We start from the raw sequence: 24083 nt of genomic DNA, 5'->3' as shown, positions 1-24083 counted from the left end.
ACGTCTACGCCCGAGCTAGGGCAGGGGTCTCAAACTCACATCAGTGAGCGGGCCGCAGTCACGAATTTTACTCCCGCAAGGGCCGGGAGAGCGAAGAAGGTTAAAACGAAGGGAGTGAAGGGGATGATTAAGAAAATGTCAGATAACGCTGCCATTCGTGAATGGAACTGGGCGTCAGGATTCGAGACACATATCGATACCAATCTCGAGAATGACTAAAATGTGGACGCCGATTATGAAATATCAAATATTTGTTCCACGATTATGCTTCAACATGTGGTGACTGCATTGGGTGCCTCAAAAAAAAAAAAAGAAAAAGAAAAAGAGGCTTCAGGGCAGCTGCGCCTCTGTATCTTACTATAATAAACATTATTGATAGTAATTGACGAGAAAATATTGCCAGTTTCATTTATGAAAGTCACAAAACTTTATTTTTTGAGAACCTCAATGTAGCTGTTATTGTTCTAAACATGCTGACTTGATGCCTGGCAACGCTTGGCTGCGACTAGAGAAGAAATTTCCGCATGAACATCTTGCGCGGAAACGATCCTCATGGTCGATCGCAGGTGATCATCAGTCATCCTCGACCGGAGAGCTGACTTGTTCACCTTCAGCAAGGAAAACAGGTGTTCGCACAAGTAGGTGCTTCCGAACATGCCCATGATCCTTGCGGACTGTTGGCGAAGCGCCGGGAAACTTTCATCGTCAAGAACCTTGTAGAAGTCTGGTACAACCACGTCCTGATATGTCTGCTTCAACGGAATGTTAGCTTGCAGCTCAAGAAGTTCTATCTGTAACTCGGGCGCTGCGTCATCCACCGGCACCGAAAACGCCAACGAAAAATTCCGGAATATTTATCGGCGAGGCTGGTGATGTCTTGGAAGCGTCCTTCGAATTCTCTTTGGAGATCATGGAGGAAGTCAGTGAAGTTATCACAGGATTGTTTATCCACGTTCTCCAGCGATCTCAGGGTTAGAAAAGAATCAAACTTCTGAATTCTCATCTGTCTCTCCCGAAGCTGGAATTTGGATTAAAAGGCTTGAATGCCGTCATGCATTTTCGTGATCAGTTTGTTTTTTCCCTGAAGTTTAATGTTGAGGAAGCTCAGATGATCAGTGATATCACTGAGGAACGCAAGGGAGTGAAGTCACGTTTCGTCTGACAGCTCAACAATGGCTCTGTTCTTGCTCTTCATGAAGGCGTCAATTTCCTCTCGGAGATCAAAAAATCGCTTCAGCACTCTCCCACGACTCAGCCATCGCACCTCTGTGTGGTACAAAATTTCACTATATTCGCTGCCAACCGCTTCTAAAAGAGATACAAATTGGTGGTGGTTAAGAGCTCTTGAACGGACGAAGTTCACTGCGCTGAGCACGATTTCCATGACGCTCTTCATTTGCAGAGACTTGCCGCACAGTGCTTCTTGGTGCAAAATGCAGTGAACTGCTGCAAATTGATTGGTGATTCCGAGTGCAGCGAGTTTCGTCCGCAATCGACCAACAAGCCCGCTCTTGCATCCCACCATTCAATTCGCACCGTCTGTGGCCAAACAAACCAACTTTTACAACGGTAGTCCCGCGTGTTCGACCACTCTTTCGAACAGAAAGAATATCCGCCCCTGTGGTCATGTTTTTTATTGGGATTAAGTCCAAGAGTTCCTCAGTGACGTTTAGGTTTATGTCTACACCCCTTACAAAAATAGCACATTGTGCCTTGTCTGTAATGTTAGTGCTTTCGTCAACTGCAATAGAGAATGCTTCAAACTCGTGGCATCGGTTGATTAATCCTTTTTCAATGTCTCCACTGATCTCGTTAATTCTCTCGGCGACTTTGTTTGGAGAGAGGCTTATTTTCTCGAATGTCTTTTTCATGCTGGGACCGGTAGCATCAGTGACTCCGAGCAGGCACTGCTTCACGAACAGGCCTTCAGTGAAGGGCTTGGAAGATTTGACAATAATTTCAGAAATTAAGAAGCTTGCCCTTACCGTTTCGTCGCTTGCTTTGGCCGCCTTTTTGAACAGGTTTTGCTGCTTTACCAACGCCGCCTTCAGTTGAGTCACGGTGTGCGTGCGAACGTTGCCAGTTAGAGCACCATACTTCTCGTGATGACAAGACATGAAGTGGCGTCGAACATTGTACTCCTTTGGCACAGCCACAGTCTGATGGCAGACTAAGCACAACACCTTGTCTCTTGATTCCGGGAAGAAATAAGAAAGTTCCCATCGCTCCTGAAAGCACCTCTTCTCGTCTTCCACTTTGCGTTTTGCAGACTGCTTGGACAACGACATTGTGGCTCGCTAGACTTACACAGCAGAAAGCTTCGCTGTTTGCAGATCGTCCAAAAAAAAAGTCAGAAAGACACCTGTTACATTTACGGAGGCGACAGGCGCGTATAGGAGCACAATTACATAGTGCGCTCTATCATGATTGACTTGGGGCGCCGCTACCATCCACAGTGCTGTCAACAGCTTGCGAGTCGGAGGATAGGCGCTTCCATGGTTTGGCGTCTGAATTTAGCGCACGCGAACAGATATGTGGCGTTTGATGTCTGGAAGTGCACAGTTTCGAAGGGCAATGTGCAGTCTTTTCCTCAGCAGCGAGATGCCACTCTCTCCCATGCCACAAATAACGCGGCGACACGCCCCTAAACGCACGTGGGTGCATTTTAGAGCGAGAACCTAGAGTCCGACTTGCGGCTGCGCCCTTTTCGCTACAGCTGCAGCGCAGTAAAGGTGTTTGACACAAAGACGAACAGGTAAGCAAATATTCTCAAACACCATACAACGCCCGGAGACCTTCGCGTTTTCGCAGAAGCTTGGAAAACTCCGGACAAACCGCCGTCTTCTCAGTAGTGACGTGAAGACCTGTTCGCAGGGTCATAAAACGCTGCGGGCAGTTTCTCCACGGCCTGTGCTTGCCCAGCCCTGTGCGCACTGTAGAGTGCTCGATCCACAAGTCGCAGTTGCTTGTGACCATTGTGCTCCCGACTTAACGGCGGCCGAATCGAGGGGCCTCCGGAAAAGAGGGATGTCCGCACTGGTAACGCGAAGCCGTGAAAGACGATATGCACGCGTTTTCGAGCAGTCTCTGGCCACTTGCGTCCTTGGCTACACAAGCAGGGCGCGCACCCACGCATTCGCTTAAAAAATAAAAATAAATGAACCAAGACCCTCATGAGAGGGCCGCGGGCCGCAATAGAAACGTCCGCGGGCCGCATGCGGCCCGCGGGCCGCGTGTTTGAGACCCCTGAGCTAGGGGATCACAAATGGAGAGCGCTTGCTCACCGAGCTACAAGAGGAGCTTGTCCAACCATGAGGCGCCTGTTCCCCTGCAGTGCACCGATTTTGCTCAGATAGTCGAGAATAGTGCGGCAATACGGCTCCCAGCCAATTGGAGAACGTCAGCACTCGAAAACGAACCCAGCCAGCGTGGGCAAATCGTTTTTTACGTGGCCGGAATGAAAGCGGGGGCCTACACAATCCTGAAGAGCGTTGTTGTGCGGGATGATATCACCTATGTTGTCCACCGAAACGGAAGCTGCTCCAACAGTCGTGTGAGGAAATATCATTCGGGATGTAATGAATTTGGCATGGCAAGCGAATTTGTATGCACGCTTGGCAGCCACTGCTACGCGAACGTTCATTTAAAACGCTGTCGTTCTTGATATTTTAGCCACCGCTTCAAATCCGCGGGCGTACGTACGCTACTCCTTGCATAATACCGTCCGTTTCAAATAAATCGCGAACCGCAATGGCCGCAACAAAATGATTAGCAACTTCCGAGAACAGTTATTTCTTCTGCAGTACGCAGCCAGGAGTGGTGAGAACCGGAGATGCCGTGAGGAATGCTGCGCAACTCGCAACCGCAGCGCCGCGGTGGCGAGAGTCGCGGCCGGCCGCCTTCTCTCCGTTACCGGGAGGGGGATGTACGGAACTAAAAAAGTATCGCTTAAACGTTGTCGAGCGGGACTTCAAGCGGGGCCGAATTTTGAGGGCGCGCCGAGCACGTGCAGAACAGTGGCGACATCTGTCGGGCGTGGCGCTTAACTTTTTTGCTGCCATATCTCGGCGAGTCTGTGGGCCTAACACGACATTATTCTCTGTGTTCTGGTTTGCTTATCCGAGCGCGAAATTCGAGACAAATACTATTGAAACCTAGAACGCAAAAGTGGCGCGTAACATCGCAGATTCGATATTAATTACTGTTATAAACTCGCAGAGCCAGGCACAAGCACGCGGTTAAAACTAATCGAAGTTCACTGTTTATAGACGCCTTTCGACCAAGCAAAGCTTCGAATTCTGCCCCATTTGAAATTTAGCTTTAAACCAACTTGCTTCGAAGAGTTTGGCTTTGTCGCAGGGCAGCGGGGCCGTGCGAGAGAACTAGAAAAAAGGGCGTTTGCTTCACAGTGAAGCCATAATAGGTGTGTACACCCTCGTGCTTCTCGGAGAGGCTAATATCACAAGCATAAATGAATTGATCGGCTCTTTTAGAGAGAGAGAGAGAGAGAGAGAGAGAGAGAGAGAGAGAGAGAGAGAGAGAGAGAGAGAGAGAGAGAGAGAGGGGGGGGGGGGTTAGTCTAACCATTGATGTGAAAGAAACAGAGTGACAAATAAAGTTAGAACATTGAATTCCATACTTCTACTACACATTACAGACCAAAACAAATATTTACATTTTTAATGGTAGGTTATGTGGCAGCGGTTGAAGACAACAGTTCGTTATTACCTTTTAGAATGGCGTTCTAGCTTATACCCCGAACTTTGCGGGTAGGTGCATCGTCGAGGACAACTCAGCGAGCAATGGATCGGAAGAAGACAGCGGAGTTGATCAGGGAAGAAGCGCGTGTTAAGGACATATTAGTAGAAAGTAAGAAGAAGAAATGGGCGTGGGCAGGGCATGTAATGCGAAGGCAAGATAACCGTTGGTCAGTAAGGGTAGCAGAGTGGATCCCTAAAGAAGGCAAGTGTGGCAGTGGGCGGCAGAAACTTAGATGGGCAGATGAGATCAAGAAATTTGCGGGGATAAATTGGTCGCAGTTAGCACACGACCGGGATAATTGGAGATCTATAGGAGAGGGCTTTGCCATGCAGTGGCGTAGACAGGTGGGTGATGCTGCTGCTGCTGATGATGATGTTTACGCATCAGCGAGGACCCGATCTTCTAAGTTGCCTTGGTGATGTTCCCGATGAGGTCTTAACACTAATGCGCAGCCCAAGCGCCGCATTGCGATACATTAGAAGTCATGAACTTGAACACATCCTGGGCGCCCTTTGTCGAGTTCGGTTTGCGGTTTTTGAATTTCCAAAGATAACGTGGATAACGTTGCTGATTGAAAATACGTTTCTAAAAATTTATTCGTTAGCTTACGTTGATAGAGTGAACATTAAAGCACCGGCAAGTGTGATACTACATCGACAAAAACCGTCTCTCGTAAAGCAGAAATCTTTATTTTAAAAATGAAAAACATGCAGTGGTTGGACTTGAGTAGTTTGCGTTCACGGTAATTTTTAAGTAGATATATAAAAAGAGGGAGGGGATGCAACTGGCACTCGAGTAAACTCGATAACTCAATTCCAAACTCGATTCGCACAGCAACGGTTAATTGTTTCTTTGGCCCGTGCTTTGGCGCGATACAGTAGTCATCGCGACGGCGATGATCCTCATGGCCTCAGAGCGCTGGGGAACATCTTGAGCACCGGCGCCTCACCCAGGCGGCGCTTGGGGACGCACGCCTGCTGTTTCATGTCGCACTTGTAGCCGGAGGGGCAGCAGTGCTCGCCGTCTGGACAGCAGTCCGCGTCACTGAACGGGCAGCACGAGAACGATTGTCCGGAAGGACAGCAGGTCATGCTGTCCGGGCATTGGCTGTTAGGCGGGCACGACCTGTCGACAGCTGAAAAGTACGAAAACGCCGGCAGAGGGTAAGTATACATGCCCCGCGTGAGTTTTATTGGAAAACAATTAAAGGGGCCATCAAGATAAAATGCAGCTTTGTTATGTTTTAAAGAAGTACTCTCTTAAAAATCACATTAGGGAGGCTCCACCACAGTACTTTAGAACTACCAATAACCGTCACCAAACGTGCAAATTTAGCGAATGACGACGCCCAGCATGCGATTGGAGCAAAATATAGTATCTGCGTTACTCTAATCGTATCCTCTAATTTCTTGCTCTAATCGTGTGCTGGGCCTCGTCATTCGCCGAATTTGCACGTTTGGTCACGGTGGTTGGTCGTTCTGGAGTACTGTGGTGGAGCCCACCTGCGGCGAGTTTTAGGAGACTAGCTTTTGCTACTACATTCAGCTCTATTCCAGCCACAAAAACTTCGTTTAAAGGCGAAAAGAAAAGGAAAAACGCGATAAATGTTAAAAACGTTTAAATTTCCCGCTGCAGGGACCCAATATGGGCAGGAGTGACGTAATACGGGTCAGCACTCAAAAAATATACTTATCAGTGTTTAACTGCACGTTAGCATTCGGGTGGTACAATCAAACGGAAGTGGAACCACACTGCAACCGCCCAGCCTTGTTCCTTGGCGGTGGCTCAGGTCGGGGGCCGCCAATCGCACGAACAAGATTCTGTGACGTCATCGAGAAGTCGCCAGAAAGTGGCGGAGGAGTCGCCACTGCTTCGTATTGTCGCGAAGCCCCGTTCCGTTTGCTTTTTTCAATTTTTTAGCATCCCTCTTCGGCCACCGAGGCCCAGCTTTTCTAAGAAACGCATGCGGAGTGTGTGTTGGCCCGTCGGCCGACCCGGGAGACGCGGCTCTCCAGGGGGACCATCGTCGCATCTTGTGTTACCGCAGTAGCGTTCCATTCCCCCCCGTGGGGTGTGCGCTCTTCGCCTTCGGGCTCCGTGGCCTCAGTGTTCTTCAGACGACCTTTCTGTCTTTTCCACTCTTTACTTAGTGCGTTTTGTCTGAACTACTTTCTCTACGCCCATAATTCTCCAAGCGCGCGTTTTCGAGCCGAAACCTTGTGTCTGTGTTTTTGGTCCTTTTCACTTTGGCGGGAACATGGCTGATTGGTGCTTACAAGCGTCTTCCTGACTGGTTGTGGGTGTGCCTTAGCCTTGTTCCCTAGCGTCCGCACTCTCCAGGATGCACTTTTTCCCCCAATACATCCCCCACCAGACCGCTTAAGCGAATATAACGCGGCCCCTCTGGCTATTGGGGGTGGCGGGCGGCCTGGACCAGGACTCACTTCAGAAACTCTGCCGCTCGTCGTCGTGCCCTCCCGCCGGGAGACCGCGATTCAGTCAGCCATGTCCCGCTAAGTACTCTTGCTCTATTGACTGTCTTTCTCATTTATGTAACCAGTGTATTCTTTCTGATTCTTATGTGCTAAATGACATCAATGTTACCCTTAAATTAAACCAGTTAACTTTTAAACTTCGTCAACGCCTCGAATTTTTCCCTCCGAACGGCATGCTACCGTAGCGGCAGGTGTTGAACAAAATACGCCGTTACAGTATGTTTCTTTTTATATTTCAATTATGTGTTTCAAATTTGCGATAAAAGCGATACCATTGTTTCCGGGACAAGGCAGTCTTTCTAATAAAGCAAACTTTTATTTCGTCTTCATGGCTGCTTGCGATGGCCTATTCAGCGAAAAAGTCAGTATCGGCGTCAGTAAAAAACGCGAGTGCTGAAAACTTTCCGTTCCTGCTCGCACGCCGCATGGACAGCGCCTTACGATCCCGCCGGGTTCAGTGGCCGCCGCAAGGAGGCACTACGGAATTTTTGGCTCACGCCTCTTTTTTACTCACGGTCAACGCCGCTGACGGAGCTGGATTTTCAGCGACACGAAGCCCTTAAAGGGGCCCTAAATAGGCTGCCGAATCTTACGATTTTGCCTGCGCAGTCACTGGAGTACTATCCAAGGAACGTCATCCCGCAAAAATTGTTTAAATTCGTTAAGTATTAGCCGAGTTATCGCTCATTAAAAAGGGCCACCCATAAGGCCTGGGGCTCTCCTCCTCTAGTAGCTCCTCCGAAGCACTGTGGAAGCCGCGACGTCATCGACCCGGCGCAAGACCACCGAGAGAAACAGGGCAATCCATCACCCTCCTTGATGTACGTGCAGTCATTGGCTGCGCCAAGCCCTGCGCGCGCTTTTTTTTTTTTTTAGCACTCGACGCGCATGCTCCGCTCACCAGATTCCGGTTGCACGGTGAGCGCTGTCGCTGTGGTTCGCGTTCGCGGCGCCGCACTGGGCAGTGTCTCGTGCGTCATAGAGGCGCGTCAGAGCGGGAAAGAACTGCGTCAGAGCGCGCAAGTGTGGCGGCAAGGTATGGTTGGTGAGCCAGGAGAGAAAGTGAAATCTTTTTTTCGTGTTTGTGCGGCCCCTGCTTTACGCAGAGGTGTAATATTTGGTACACGTTGTCGTGAAGGGGTACTCTAGCGATTGCGCGATTGAAATGGCGACCTTCGGAAGCCTATTTAGGGCCCCTTTAACGCTACGCGTTCAAAATTGTAGACACTCCCTAGCGGCAACTGCCAGATAGTGTATAAGTATTTTTCCCAGAGACTCATTTCCGCCCATACACCTCTATGAATGTTTTCTTTGTAGGCCGAACTCCAGCGAACTTCAGGCAGTGCTCGTGGGCACTTATCAAAGTACAGCAGTGACGCCATAAACGTTTCGTATCCATGACCGCCGTCGACTACAAAGACCACCCGTCCCGGGGGGGCCCGTTGAACCCACTGGGAAGGCCTCCGTTCCAGTGTTCTCAAGTGCACATGTAGAAGCGGTGAAGAGAGCCCTCTATTTTTTTGTCGGTTTCCGATATCCGCCAGTCGATGTGGAAGAGGAGCGCATTCAAGAGCGAGAGTGGAGCTCGTAAGCTAGACGGCGGCCCGAAGCGCCAGCGCGCATGCGTGCGGGGTGCCAGTTTACAGGACACCTCGATCGCAGCCTGCTAGTAGTTTCTCATTACATGCGCCCTGGCTTCTTACCTGCCGTCACGACCAGGGCCGTTGCGAGAAGGATCAGGCCAGTGCACTCCATGGTCTGCAAGGAAAAACGACTCGAGTTGTGGGCAGCGCTCTAGCAGCAAGCAGCAGCGCTTTCACGTGATTCAATTCAGCACAGCGACGAATTGTCCTTTGAACGAAGTTCCGTAACTTCCGGCGCTTATCATCATCATCATCACATGCCTATCTATGCCCACTGCAGGGCAAAGAGCCCCACCTAACAAAAAGCACCTGCTGGACACTCTGCTGATATTCATCAGAGAAGCCGGCATTGAGGACTGCTTTCAGGGACCTTTCTTGCACTGTTCTCCCCCCTCCTTACTTCCTATCCCTTTTCCGACTCTTGACTGAGGCCTCCGGTCATGTCAAGGGGACTTCTCTCTCTTTCTTTTTTTTTTCTTTCAATAAACGTGAGTTCATTGATTCATCCAATTACCCCGGTCCTGTGATAACTGCGACCAATTTATCCCGCAAGCTTCTTGATCGCATCTGCCCATCTAACATTCTGCCACCCCCTGCAACGCTTGCCTTCTCTAGGGATCCACTGTGTTACCCTTAATGACCAACGGTTATCTTGCCTCCGCATTACATGCCCTGCCCACGTCCATTTCTTTTTCTTAATCTCTACTAATATGCCCTTAACACGTGTTTGTTCCCTGACCAACTGCGCTCTCTTCTTGTCCCTTAATGTTACACCTATCATCTTCCATTCCATTGCTCACTGAGTCGTTTTCAATTTAAGTTTAACCCTCTTAGTGAGCCTCGAAGTTTCTGCCCCGTAGGTGGGTACCGGTATGATGCAGTTGTCATACACTTTCTTCTTCAAGGACAATGGTAGGTTGCCATTCGTTACCTGAGAATGCCTGCTGAATGCACTCAACCCCATTCTGATCCTTCTAATTATCTCTGCCTCATGCTTGGGATCCAGGGTCACAACTTGGCCTAAGTAGATATATTCGCTTACCAGTTCTACTGCCTCGCCACGTATCTCAAATCGCTGTACTGTCCCGAGGTTATTCATCATTACTTTATATTTCTGCATATTTATTTTCAGCACGCTTATAGTTGCAACACGCTTACAGCTTTCTTTTTTTGGCAATTAAACATAACAGGTCGCCACCATTGGAGCTACACTCGTTCTCCAGCGGTGCCGGGGGGAAAGATCCCCTGGTAAACTCGAAAATTGTAAATTAAGTTAAGTTGTTTTTGCCGAGGTTTTTTCGGCAGTGTGCCGCTCCTATCTGCACAAACTTGCTTGTTTAAAGCCTATGGCTGCTTCACTTGACAACATTCAGCATGGTTTTAGATTGCCCCCGTTTTTTTTTTTTTTTTTTTTTAGTATCACTCCGCGGAATCACGTCAAAAGCATACGAAGGAATGAAGTTAGTTAGCAGGCGTATGATTAACCTGAGAGCACTGCATACCATATCTGAAAATGAGTCTAAAGCAACTTCAAAGTAGGTTCATTACTTATCAGAAGCTATCGTCGAGGAAGTGCGTTTATTGCATATAAAATGAGGTTTAACTGCCTAAGGTACACTTGGACTATGGGGCACGCTGAAGGGTCTGATTAATTTGGACCCCCAGAGATCTCTAACGTACACCCAAGAGCAGAAATTTACGGACCACGAAAGCAGCAATTTTGAGTTTTTTTTTTAGTTTGAGCGATTTTTGTCTGCCGCACGGCAGCCCGGAGTACTATGGGCGGTAGTTTTCATTAGTTTAGTACATATACGACATCTCGCATGCATTCGACAGTTTATCGGGCTGCTATGGGAAGAGAAATAACCTAAAATTGCCATTTCCATGGTCCGTAAATTTTTGATCGTGGCTGTACATCGAACTCTCAACACGTGGGCTTTTTATATTAGGGTTATTTAATGAAACGTGAGATTAAACTAATGAAAATGAGATTAAATTAGCAACAGTTTGATAATCAGAGGTGAAATAGCGGGAATTTCGTTCGGCACACTTCTGAGATTTCTGAATCAGTGCCACAAAATGGGAAACATCATCATCATCATCATCATCATCATCACTCGTCTCTTCGCACTGGTTCCCAGAAACGGTGTTGTCTATTAAAGTAAAAAAAATCGTTGGCTTACTGTGGAACGACGTGTTGTTTCGCCTCAGGCCGGGACGTTCAGCAACTGACTTCACCCAACTAGCTCGCCCAACTGGAGTCCGAAGTTGCGCTGCCTCGCCGTCCCGTCGTTCGCGGAGATTTATATGGCCCTCGACGCCGGCTATCCGGCTATCCCTTTCGGAACTCTAGAGAGAGAGAGAGAGAGAGAGAGAGAGAGAGAGAGAGAGAGAGAGAGAGAGAGAGAGAGAGAGAGAGAGAGAGAGAGAGAGAGAGAGAGAGAGCGATATCCTCTCTACTAGCCACTTCTATTCCTTTCGAATCACCTATGGGCGCGGCTGGGCGCCTCAAGCGCTCCCGAGATGGTTGGTGGAGCGGCGTCTCGACGCTAACGCAGGCCGTCATCCGGTCACGACGTGTATAATTCCAGCAGACAAAAAGAAAAATGTGATGTGGTTGCGGAAAAAAGAGCGCACCCAGCTTTCTCGTTACCGAGAACGCGATAGTCGGAGTTTCATACAGCTTTCTACTCCAGTAAGTGTTGGCACGAGTCTTGCCTAGCGTTGCCTACGTGTTGCCGTAGCGGACGCTGGCGTTCGCATAAAGTTTGGCGCCATTTTCGCTTTCTCATCCTTTGTTCCTCGTCCTCGATTAAAGAGCCCTTCCTCCCCCTCATCCACCACCTCGCTGTGTTTATAAAACTGGCGAGTTTTTCTTTCTTGTTTTTTTTTTTTTTTTTTTTTTGTCCTCGAGTGGCGCAAGCGCGCACAACTGATCGGCTGACGGGACAAAGTCGAGACACGGCGCTCCGGTTCGAACGCATTTCCCGCGCGATCAAGCACCTACTCAGTTCAGAGTGTGAGAGAGGAGGAATTACGCGCGAAACCGAACCCGACATGAATCGAGCGGCAGCGCCCGCGAGACGCTGAGAAGGCGGCGGCGGGACGAGGAGTGTTATTGCAGCGATTTCTTTTAAATACGATAGTCTTTCTTGGGCTACTTAAACCCAGAAATTTTGGACTGTCTGTATGTCTGTCTGTTTGTATGCCTGTCTGTCTGTCCGTCTGTCTATCTGTGACTCGATTCAGCCCCCCGGCCAAAGCAAAACAATGCCTACGTAGTAGTCTTATGTAGTCACAGCTAAATCTACCCGTCTAAGTCCACTGTAATGTTCATACTTGTCAACACTGTTGAAGAAGAACAAGACATTACGCAAATATAAGACAAAAAATTAATACAGAAGTGATATTTGCAGTGTTCCTTTATAAAAAATCAAACATGCTTGACTTTTACGAAATTAAATACTTCATCAACTGCAGAAAAAAAAATTAACTCCGCCATCGCCTGCTGTCGCCCGCGCCACTAAATATTCTGGCGCCAGTTTTAGAAATCAACCGGCAACAGTTACGAAAGGTTCCACTAGATAGGTTCCACGTTCTGCTTGCAACGCACGTGGAGTAGGGAAACGCGGTTCTATAAACGCTGAAGTAGGGCGCCTCGATTCACGCGCGTCTTCGCCGTACCGCAGAGTTGACATCGAGACACCCGGTTTGGAGCAGTGGAACGCGGGAAATTTAAAATGATTTAAGCAAACCTTTGGCGTCTTTACCTTGGGAGGAGCGCAATGCAAGAGGAACAACATGAGATGTGAGCGGGAAAGCGAAGGGAGGCATTTATTTGGCAAAAGTCGATAAAAGACTATCGTCTTTTGACGACATTAGCAACGAAAGGTGCAGATACGCGGCCAATTTTTTTACGTGTTTGTTTTTTGGCGGTTTGTTTGTTTAAATGGGGGCCGTCTATGAGAGGACCTACGAATATTTTACGATAAGCTTACGCGTGTTGGTCCTTGGTCGGTCCATCACTCGGTTTTTGTCCTCGGAGGGTATTATGATAGGACTTTCTGTAAAACACAGAAAAGAGCGCCTCGAAGGCGGGACGCGGGAGCACCGCCAAGACAACAGTCTAGTCGTGTAGCAGTTGTGGCTAGTTACAGAACTAGTTGAGCTTGAAGAAGATGGAACACATATACGAAATACACAGGCATCCAGGCTGCCACGAAAAGGAACGCCTTGTGATGGCCCCTTCTAGTCAAGAAGGTGATGGTGACGATGAAGTTGAGGATTTTTGGCGCAGCAACCTTTCGGTTATAATGCGCCAAACACAAGAGTTAAAAGTATTGCTCAAGGTATCATACATAAGTATATAAATGATTATTTTTAAAAACCTTTCCGTGAGATGAAATAGTTAAAACCGGTGTAGAAACCCAGTGTCTGTAAAAAATTCAAAAACTTTAGTCAAAGGTACCATTGGTTCATCACTAAGTATAAAAGCATTAGGTGTAGAGGCATACAAAAGGTGTATAAAGCTCTAAAATGTCTAATGCAGGACGGTCCTAGGCATGGACAACTTATTAGGATATGTAGTACAGTAAGAAATTCTTCGCAGTGCTCGCAGATGGGCTCCTGTTCCTTTTTCATCAGGAAGCCATGTGTCAGCGCCGTGTGACCTATACGCAGCCGGCACAAAATAACCTCGAAGAAACGATATCGGTGTCTACAACTTTTCCATTCAGATACGTAAGGTTTGACCAGATGCAATTTATTTCTAGTTTGTTTATCCCATTCAGAGTGCCAGCACTTCATTGACTTTCGTATGCTGTTTCGAAGGTCCTGGTAGGAAGCTTTAACTGACCCGCCGCGGTGGCTCAGTGGCTAAGGCGTTGCGCTGCTGAGCACGAGGTCGCGGGTTCGATTCCCGGCCGCGGCGGCCGCTTTTCTGATGGAGGCGAAAAGCAAAAACGCCCGTGTGTACGAGATTTCGGCGCACGATAAAGATCCCCAGGTGGTCAAAATGAATCCGGAGCCCTCCACTACGGCGCGCCTCATCGCCTGCGTTGCGTCGGCGCGTTAAAACCCCCCAATCAAATCAAATCAGGAAGCTTTAACTCTGTTATTTCAAGATGCTTGGTCTCAGATGCTGCTTTATCAAGTTTCATCTTCTGGGATGCCAATATGGCTTGGTACCCAACAAAGGACACCACTTACCCCTGCTAATGTAAGGCATCACAGTCGGTTTTTTAGCTCACCTAAAGCTGCATACTTTGAAGGGACAAGGGAGGTTACAGCATGTATAGCACTCAAGGAACCTGTAAAAATGGCCACTTTAAGTACTCCCTTTGCTACTACATTTTCAATAGCTGAGGTTATACCAAGGATATCCGCAGTGGAAACACTGCTCTCATCAGCAATGCTCTTTGCTACTGTCACCGGTAGATTGAAAACAGCAAAACGTGCGTGACAGGAAGTTTTTGAGCCTTCAGTAAGGCAGTGGCAATAGCTAATGCACTTGTCTTCAAGTTCGAGAAATTGTCGGCGCAAAACTTCTTGTGGAAACGTTTTTTTGTCCTATTTTACCAAGGACAGCTCACATTCGACGTCCATGTGGTTCCAGGGGGGCCCAGCGTCCGAAAAACTCAGTAGGTTTCCGGGCATATCTTAAACGAATGCCGAGACATGTATTCCTCCAAACGCAGGGCAAGAGGGCGGACCACTCTAGGCTTCTTTTCATAAAATTTCTTGTACCTATTCTCAAACAATCCATCGGCACAAGGATGGTCATTTATGCATGTTTTTTTGGCTGCATATACTCCACATAAGTATGCTCGAGGGTACTCCAGGGGCCACTCATTGCACTCAACGTATAGACTGTCGATAGAGGAGGTGTGATATGCACCTGTGGCCAGGGACGTAGCCAGAGGGGGGGGGGGGGCACTGAGCTTGTGCCCCCCCCCCCTTCCCCCGAAATGTTTCGTGCCAGTCTGGGGTGCGGTTCAAGTAGCCTGAAGAACCGCCTGAAGTCACCTGCAGGAGCGTAACATGCAGTTTTAAGGACATTATTGTTCATATGAAGCTGAAAACAAGGGCTACGGCAACGTCTGATCTCTGTACCCGCTCCAGATGCTGTGCGTCAGCATTTTCAACCGAGGCACGTGCCCGTCTCCGAATAGCTGCTGCTGCATTTCGCGCCGGATACACCGAGCTGCGCCGGGAACCTGCCGCGAGCCGATCGAGGCAGTCTCGCTGTTTCGCTGGCGGAACAGCACGGCCGGGAAATGGCGGAACAGTAGTAAAGGCCTCATATAGGCATACATGTGGTCTGGACTGTAGCGTGTCATTCCATGTCACTACACTGGTACAAAGTGTAATAACATGACAGAGCATGTCACTGTATTTTGTTCAGCCAACTATCAATCCTTGATATGTTTGTTTTTCTACCGACATCGCATTTCATTGACTATTGCAGTTCCATAATTTCTGCTGTTTGAAAAGCATTGCTCTGCCCATCTTGTATTTCTTCCACATCAACAAAACTGTACAATTCTATTTATTCGGGAGCTTTGTCTTTTTGGCAATATTCCTGTGTTTCATTGACCTCCCCCTTGGTTAGAATCAGCATTCTGTATTTGCTTACCCGGAATTTTACTGAAGCCATGTCTGTTCGATTTAATGGATAGAAATAGCATGAAATTTAAGAAACGTGCAACAAGCTCAACGTTCAATATCAGTGCAATAAGGTGTTCCGCTAAGCGTAAGTTTACTATTCACGTTACTACCACAAAAAATAACAAAAAGGCGAATACTTAGGACGAAGACGCACGTTTGCTAGCTTCCCACCCATATATACCAATGTGATGCACGTACAGTCAGTCCAGTGCGATTCGAAGGTTGTCGCGGGGAAGCTACTCTTTCAAATGAAGCAGACAGAACACCAGCTTTAGCAAAACCAAGATCTTCTTTGATGACAGTGCGTAATCCTAGCACCACAAGAGAAAGGTGAGCTGTCCACTGTTCAGGTGATTCGTGAGCCATCAATGAGGTCTTTAGCTGACGATGAAACCCCTCGACCATGCCGTTGGCTTGAGTGCGTTACACCGAGTAAGCATGTCAAACGGTGAAAGAGCGTAGACTCAAATTGGCGGCCACGGTCTGTTATAATCTCCGACGGAACGCCAAAACGGGCGATCCACGTGGACATAAGTGTGGAAGCAACAGTCTCAGCCGTTATATCGTCGATTGGAACCGCCTCCGGCCAGCGAGTAAAACGATCGATCACTGTCAAGATGTAACGGTAGCCCTTAGATGGTGGTAGCGGGCCAACGAGGTCGACGTGAATTCTGGAGAACCTAGAGTCCGGCAAGGGAAAATGGGCCAGAGGTGATGTGGTATGCCGAGAGACCTTGCATTGCTGGCAGGCGAGGCAGGAACGAGCCCATGCGCGTACGTCGGAATTCATGCCAGGCCGGACGTATTTCTCGGCAACCAAACGCCGTGAGGCACGAACTCCAGGATGAGAGAGACGGTGAATGGAGTTGAAAGCAATGCGCCTGAGAGAAGCACGAAGGTACGGTCGTCTGCGGCCTGAAATCGCATCAATGTCGCAAACGATGCTGAGTCCCGAATCAGGGCAGATAATGTCCTGGAGTTGCAGAGAGGAACTGTTTGAAGAACGCAGAGTTCGGAGCTCTTCGTCATCTCGTTGGGCTTGAGCCAACTCCTGAGTACTGAAACCGGAGCGTTGCCGGAAACGGCTAAGGGCGTCGGCTGGGATGTTGTTAACTCCCTTGACATGCTGAATGTCCGTCGTGAACTCTGCAAGATACGCCAAGTGTCGCGTCTCTCGGGGAGAATATGTAGTCTTCGATGACTTGAAGGCATTCGTAAGAGGCTTGTGATCGGTGAAGATCACAAAGCTGCGGCCCTCAAGGAAAAAACGAAAATGCTTAACAGCGGGATATGCCGTCAGGAGCTCCCGCCCGAAAGTGCTGTAGCGTTGCTCAGTTGGAGAAAACTTCTTCGAAAAGAAACCGAGCGGGTGCCAGGTGCCACGGATGTGTTTCTGAAGTACACCTCCAACCGCACAGTGGGAAGCGTCTACCATCAGACTCGTGGGAGCGTTGTGGCGTGGGTGCAAAAGGAGAGTAGCAGAATCCAGGCGCTCCGTGATATGCTTGATCGGCAGTTTCAGGCCATTCAAGCTTGCACTCGGTAGGCTTGGAAGCTTGGAGGGAAATTTCCAGAGGGTGCACAATGGCCGCGCAGTTTGGGATGAACCGTCGGTAATAATTCACCCATAGGTCGGCAAACTCATTCATGAGTGCACTCGCACACACCCCACTCACCACTCACGAGTGAGTGGTGAGTGAGCCTCACCGTCGTTTTGGCCTGGTGAGTGCGAGTGAGTGCGAGCGCCACTCACGGTGAGCTCCGCTCAGCACCCGCGAGTGCGAGTTCCACTCGCGGCGAGCCCCGCTCAGCACTAGCGAGTGCGAAAGCCATTCGCGGTGAACCCCACTCACCACTCGCGAGTGCGAGTTGCACTCGCGGTGAACCCCGCTCAGCACTCGCGAGTGCGAAAGCCATTCGCGGTGAACCCCACTCACCACTCGCGAGTGCGAGTTGCACTCGCGGCGAGCCTCGCTCAGCACTCGTGAGTGCGAAAGCCACTCGCGGTGAACCCCACTCACCACTCGCGAGTGCGAGTTGCACTCGCGGTGAACCCCGCTCACCACTCGTGAGTGCGAGTTCTACTCGCGGTGAGTCCCACTCACCACTCGCAAGTGAGAGTTCCACTCGCAGTGAGCCCCGCTCACCACTCGCGAGTGCGAGTTCTACTCGCGGTGAGTCCCACTCACCACTCGCGAGTGCGAGTTCCACTCGCGGCGAGCTCCGCTCACCACTCATGAGTGGCGAGTGAACGCGCGTTTCTTGCGATGTGCGGGGCTTACCGCGGTGAGCATCACTCGCTGTTGGCATTCGCCGAAGGAGCCGCTTGCTGTGGTAATTGCTGCTGGCAATATCCACTCGTACGCACATCTACTTGGAACGACTGTCTTTAGCTTCGGGAATATGTGGCTGCTCCTCTTTATAATTAAGGCACCGTGGAACGAACTCTCCAGTGACCTGTTGATTGAGGAATACGATTTGGATGGACGTCTGACGCAATAATGCGCTGATACTCTCACTGTCATGACTCATTGAGGGGCTGTTGCGCGCACTCTCACCGAATGATGTTTCTGGCTCGGAGCGTTTTGTGTTGGAATTAGTGTTGGTAACGTCGTCGCAATAAAGCGATTGCCCTTCCCTACCGCTGAGCGCTGCGATGGAGGCATCAGGAAGCACTGTAGTCTAGTGCCGTAGTATTTGGTGTATATAATTGGCCGGCTTGCTGCAGCTGTCACATGGCCGGCTGTTCTGAAGCGCAAATTGTGAGTGCTCGTAATCGTTTGAAAAGGTATCGCAGGTTTTCACAGATTCGCGTATCAGCATGGCGAAACGGTTCGAATGGGCGAGTTGCGTGTTGTGGAAGCAGTAGCTCATTTTCGAGGCCTTGGCGTAATAAAGGTATCAGTATGTGTCATTGTAATGATCAGAGGTCCAACTAGAATTTCGCGCCAGACGTACGACTCGCTCCGTTGCACGTTGTCAGCACTTGTATTTCCGGCACGTAAACAAGACCACAAACGAAAGACTCAGGACTTCTCAGGACTTAGCACGCCCACCCGGGCAGTTCAGCACAACACAAGTCTCTGGAGAATGTCCTCGCGGCGTCTCACCAAACCCCAGTCCCGGCTCGGATGTCAGCGTCGGTGACTGGCCGAGACTGCTGAGGGGGCGGAGTTCCTCGGGCCTACGCCGCGAGGCAAGCGGGCACCAGGGCTGTTTGAGCGCTCCTCCGGAACAAGGACGAGAGGTACGCCGTGTCTTCTCGCCGGCCTGGAGGTCCAAGACGCAGGCCCGAACCACTGATCGAGCAGCCTCGTTTTCTTCCTCTCTCGTTCTCCCTTCGCGTGCCCCGTCTTCTTCCTTCTCGTCGTCGGTCCCGCCCGTCATTTACACCTTCCCGCGCTTTCCCAACAGTAAAATCCCCCACTTTACCACAGTCATTACTTGTTACGGCGGCGTCTGTTATGATACTCGCGTTCACGCGGACTTCGTCGTCGTCCGCGTGCCGATGGCGTAGGGTTACTGTGACCCCTGAGTGGTGTGACGAATTGTAAGCGTTCTCGGCAGTCGGATAGCGTAATTTGTGAGTGGGTGAGTGAGTGAATGAGTGCGTGCGTGCGTGTGCGTGTTCACGTGAGTGCGTCTGCATGCGTGTGCGCGTGCGTGTGAGTTCGTATGTGAGTGCGTGCGCGCGCGTGTTCAAGTGCTTTGGTGTGTGTGCGTGCATGTGCGTTTGTGTGCGCGTGTATGTGTTCGTGCTTGTGTGCGTGCGTGTGCATGCGTGCGCTTGTGTGCGTGCGAGCGTGCGTGTGTTTGTCCGATTATTTATTCTCCCCGTTATTTCGTATAAACTTTCGACGTGAACTTGACTCGGTGCCCGGTGCGGGCGCATGACGGTGTAGTTTAGGATCAAGCTGCGGTTTTGGTCTGCGGCAGGCTGGTGCCGTTTATGGAGGGGGACGGGGAAGGAGGCGGGTGCCAGGCAACTCGTCTCCATGAGGACGCCCGCGCTAAAGTCAGGCGCCGCCGATTTGGCACGACCACGTGGCGCCGCCTCTCTCCCTCGCCTTGCCTCTGCCAAGAGCTCAAGGCCAAGCGCTCCAGTAGCCTTCCTCCACCTTGCTTGCCGTTTCCAATCTTTATGTGGCGGTGTTTTGCTAGACACTCTCGCTATGCGCCCTTTTCACCTGGGATTACTCTTGGAATAAACCGTTTGGAGGGTTGTCCATAGCAAATTGACTGCGCAATTTTAGTGGCGCGGATAGCGCGCTTCGAGATAGGAATATTTGCGCGCGCTAGCCAGTATTTTGACAGATGGCAACAGCATTTCTAAGCTTTTCTTCCGAACTGGACTATTTCTTTTATGTTTGCCACCGCTGTGAAAATTTCCAGTGTTTCTTTTCTTTTGTAGAATCTGAGCGAAATAGCATAGACAACAATAAAAAGTTATGATGAATGGCTTCAGGCAAATTTGCGAGAATTTGTTCATTTCGTAAAAGAATCCAGTGACGACTACTGCTTTGAAAGGGACATATCAAGATATGTGCTAATAATAACCGAATACATACTTAAGAAAAAGGGAGACCCCATTCCCGAGAAAGGTAAATTTTAGCTCAAGTCAATATTTCATGTTCCAAAATATTTCTACGTGCGTGTGAGTAGAGGAAGCGGGTGGTGATTGCGAGTGAGTGTGAGTGGCCATTGAAAGTGGTGAGTGCGAGTGCGAGGGAGTGTAAGCGGCGAATGCGAGTGGTGAGCGTGAGCGAGTGTGAGTGGTGGGGATGAGTGGTGAGCGTGAGCGTGAGTGAGTGCAAGTTGTTACGACGAGTGGTGAGCGTGAACGCGAGTGAGTGCGAGTGGTGAGGACGAGTGGCGAGCGTGAGCAGGAGTGAGTGCGAGTGGTGAGGGCGGAGTGGCGAGCGTGAGTGCGAGTGAGTGCGAATGGTGACGACGAGGGGTGAGCGTGAACGGGAGTGAGTGTGAGTGGTGCGTACGAGTGGAGAGCGTGAGCGGGAGTGAGTGCGAGTGGTGAGGGTGGAGGGGTGAGCGTGAACGTGAGTGAGTGCGAGTGGTGGGGGCGAGTGGCCAGCATTAGTGCGAGTGAGTGTGAGTAGTAAAGGTGGATTGGCGAGCGTGAGTCCGAGTGAGTGCGCGTGGTGAGGGCAGAGTGGCGAGTGCGAGTGCGAGTGAGTGCGTTTGGAAAAATATATTTTTTTGAGTAAGTGTGAGTGAGTGGCATTCAGTTTTGCCGAGCTATGATTCACCAATCCCAGGAAACGGCGCAGTTGGCGTAAGGACTCAGGCCGAGGGAAGTCGATTATGGCCTTCCCTTTTCTGGTAGAGGGCGAATTCCATTGCGGTCAACGAGGTGACCGAGAAACTCCAATGAGGGCAACCCGAATGTACATTTTTCGCTTAAAGGAGCCACGAAGAGAAAACAAAAGTTTGTTTTATTCGAAAGATTAGGTGTTTCATAGTACCCCAAGCGCTTTCCCGGAAGCAAATGATGCTTTATTCACTGAGAAATAAGGCAATTTAAGCCAAAATTTTAAATCTCCCGCTAAAATTGCACATTTGATGACGTGAACAATGGCGTCATAGGAGCCGGTCCATGAAACAGATACTTAGTATGTCGACTCCATATAGCACCCACGCGCGGGAGTCAGACAGGAACCGAAACTCGTGCCGAAACCGAGACGGCGGCCATTTTAAAAATACTAGTAAAACCTAGTGCACCCGCAGCCCCAGTCATGGAATCGCCTGATCCGGAGAACAAAACTCTCGCCAAGGAGCTAGGGCTTGCATTTAACAACCTCACACCACTTGAACGCTCAATGCTTCTAAGTGCACGAGCGGCAGGAGTTGTGGGATACGCGGTGGACGGGAAAGCGACCATTCCGCGATAGCCACAACAGACGAACGCCCTGCCGTCGGCACCGCTGCCTCGTCAGCCCCGTCGCGACGGACGAATACAGACTGGTACGTATGTGCCGTATTTTTATTACGGTTAATAATAGTTCAATTTCAGTAGCAGTATCGCTTATGCCAGTTGGCCGGTGTCGTGTATGGAAAGCCGTTCACGCGAGCTCTCTGCTTCGTCCAGAAAGATACGAGCGTCAATGCGCGGTGTGTCCGGCATTTTGTTCCCCCAAGGTCAGAGCGCTTTGACGAAGTCGGCGACGAGCGCCAGCATGTCCCAGGAGTGAGCTAACGTAAGGGTTCCTGCCGTAATCACTTCCTCGGAAATGAAGCGAGCACACTCGTACTTCCTTTAGCTCTCTTTCTCCTCCGTCTGCAAAGTTCACGAAATGTAGCCACTTGCTTCGCCGAGGTTTGTCGTTGGGCAGCACATGAAAGGAGATCTCCTCACCGGCGGGGATGTCGCACTCCCTCGACGATTTGCCCGTACTACGCATTTCAAAACGTAGCAACGAAATTTCATTGTAAAGTACTCGAACAAACTGAAGTTTTCAGTGGTTGTTAACTGGAAACGAGCTCCTAACAATAGCAGCAAGCCAACACTATTCCGAAACTGCGACGACTGTCACTATCTCGTCGCTGCTTGCTGTTCCTTACTCCCCTCGTTTCTATTTTTACCTTTGCTGGTTGGCGATATGACGGCCAACCTCCTGTGAAGGGATTACGATACGAAGCAAGGTCGCGGCTGTGCGTGCTGGAACGGTTCGTTGGCCCCGAAGAGCAGGCTCGAACCCGAAAAAATTCGTCTGCGCGACGGCGAGATGTCAAGCTCGACCGGCGGTAGTTTCGTACGCATTGGCGCACACGCTTGCGTGTTCGTTCGGAACTTCAACCGTTTACTCCACCGTTCTTAGTGTCATAAAAGGAATGTGCAGTATGTTTAACGGGCATATAGCTCACTATGCAAACTGGTAAGCCCTGCCTATTGCGTTTGATTTTGCCGGCCTCCACCAATCGCAGAGCATTCTCGAGTGACATCATAGGTTCTGTTGCGGAAAATGAGCTGGTGGGTCGCATGGTCATTTCCTTTTTTCCTAATTATGTAGCTTTTTTGAGCGAAGTTTGCGTTATAAGTGGTGCCGTTATGGTTCTAACGAGGCAACCTTTCGAATGAACCAAACTTGTGTTTTCTCTTCATGGCTCCTTTAAGGATGTGGCCATGCTCTGCTAGGCGTTCAAAAACTATCCGCAGATGGTGCAGATGCTCAGATAACGACGAACTGGCGACAAGAACGTGATCTATGTAGGCGAAAACAAAAGGCAAGCCACGGAGGACGACATCTATGAAACGTTGAAAAGTCTGAGCTGCATTGCGCAACCCGAAAGGCATCCGGGTGAATTCGAAAAGGCCGGATGGTGTAATGATGGCAGTTTTCTTGACGTCAACCGGGCCGGGGCTACAGGGATTTGGTGGTAGGCTTTTTGGAGGTCAAGCTTTGAAAATATGGTACATCCGCTGAGGTTATTGGTGAAGTCCTGTATATTAGGTAGGGGGTACCTGTCGGGTACAGTGGCCGCGTTCAAGGAGCGGTAATCACCGCAGGGTCTCCAGTCACCAGATTTCTTCGGGACCATGTGTAATGACGAGGACCAGTTGCTCGAGGACGGGCGAGCGATGCCGATCTCGACCATGTGATGAAATTCCTGCTCCGCGATTTTATGTTTCTCCGGAGCCAGGCGACGCGCCACGGCATGAGTAGGGGGACCGGTTGTAACGATCTGATGAACGACGTCATGCTTCACTGGCTTTGTCCAGTCAGGAGGTGCAGTCAAGGAAGGAAACTCATTCAGCAACTCCCGGTACGGAGAAGGTAGGTCGCAAAGTAGCGTAAAGGCGAACGGGTAGGCGGTAGACGATCGGCTTGTGGCAGAAAGGCCGGTTGCGGCGTCCAGGATTATTTTTCGGGCCATGTCAACCAGGAGGCCGAAGTTCGAAAGGAAATTGGCTCCTAGAATGGCGTGACTCACGTTGGATGCGAGGAAAATCCAGCGGAACGCACGGCGTAGGCCGATGTTTACCATAAGGGATTTTTTCCTGTACACGCGGATGCTGGACTTGTTAATAGCTTGGAGATGGCACAGTGGCGGTTGAGTGCGGTCATAGGAATTAGCGGGGGGCACACTCACTTCAGCACCAGTGTCAACAAGAAAACGCTGACCACTCGTTGCGTCTGTGATGTAGAAGAGGCGGCTGTCGCTGGCTGGAGAATCGGTCGCCGCCGCTAACGATCCCTCGTCGCGTTTCCCGACCAGCCACAAGGACGGATGCAACGTTGCGCCGCTGCAGCGAAGCGGCGATGGTACGCGGCACACCAAAATTGTACAAGTGTGTAAGGCAAAGTACGCGGGCCTTTCTCGCTCTGAAAGAGACAGCGGGCTATTAAAGTTCGAGTGATGCCACGGTGCCTGTTGCTCTTGTACATGCCATTCATCGGACTACGAAGTCTAGAAACTAAAGCAACTTTCTGAGTAGTGCGGGCATACTGACGCCTCAAGGCGTCGAGGACGTCTCACTCACCGCCATGGAAGTGGTGCGACC

General features: G+C 50.1%; 1 protein-coding gene across 3 annotated transcripts; it reads right to left on the bottom strand.

The window, feature by feature from the left end:
* Positions 1–5429: 5429 nt before the first annotated feature.
* On the bottom strand, positions 5430–24083 carry LOC144163365 (granulin-like). Of its 3 annotated transcripts, XM_077694323.1 has the most exons (4): positions 24063–24083; positions 11083–11248; positions 8960–9014; positions 5430–5896 (listed from the first exon to the last, which is right to left on the bottom strand). In XM_077694323.1, the coding sequence occupies exons 1-4, from the start codon at positions 24066–24068 to the stop codon at positions 5872–5874; spliced, it is 252 nt and encodes an 83-aa protein (XP_077550449.1). In that variant the 5' UTR covers positions 24069–24083; the 3' UTR covers positions 5430–5871. The 3 variants fall into 3 exon arrangements, with proteins under 3 accessions (XP_077550449.1, XP_077550447.1, XP_077550448.1); XM_077694321.1 differs by lacking the exons at positions 8960–9014; positions 24063–24083 and adding an exon at positions 8158–8261 and having other exon boundaries at positions 11083–11272; XM_077694322.1 differs by lacking the exon at positions 24063–24083 and having other exon boundaries at positions 11083–11256.

This window comes from Haemaphysalis longicornis, unplaced genomic scaffold (assembly GCF_048455015.1).
Source record: "Haemaphysalis longicornis isolate Haplotype H1 unplaced genomic scaffold, Haemaphysalis longicornis Haplotype H1 scaffold_12, whole genome shotgun sequence".
NCBI lineage: Eukaryota > Metazoa > Arthropoda > Arachnida > Ixodida > Ixodidae > Haemaphysalis > Haemaphysalis longicornis.
The sequence above is the reverse complement of the archived record's forward strand: the minus strand, read 5'-3'. Positions and strand labels throughout refer to the sequence as shown.

Bases quoted from the DNA above. Each gene is read 5' to 3' on its own strand.
- LOC144163365 (XM_077694321.1), bottom strand. From the start codon at position 8,236: ATGACGCACGAGACACTGCCCAGTGCGGCGCCGCGAACGCGAACCACA. The intron at 5,897-8,157 runs GTGAGCGGAGCA...CGTACTTTTCAG, and splicing joins CACCGTGCAACCGGAATCTG to CTGTCGACAGGTCGTGCCCG.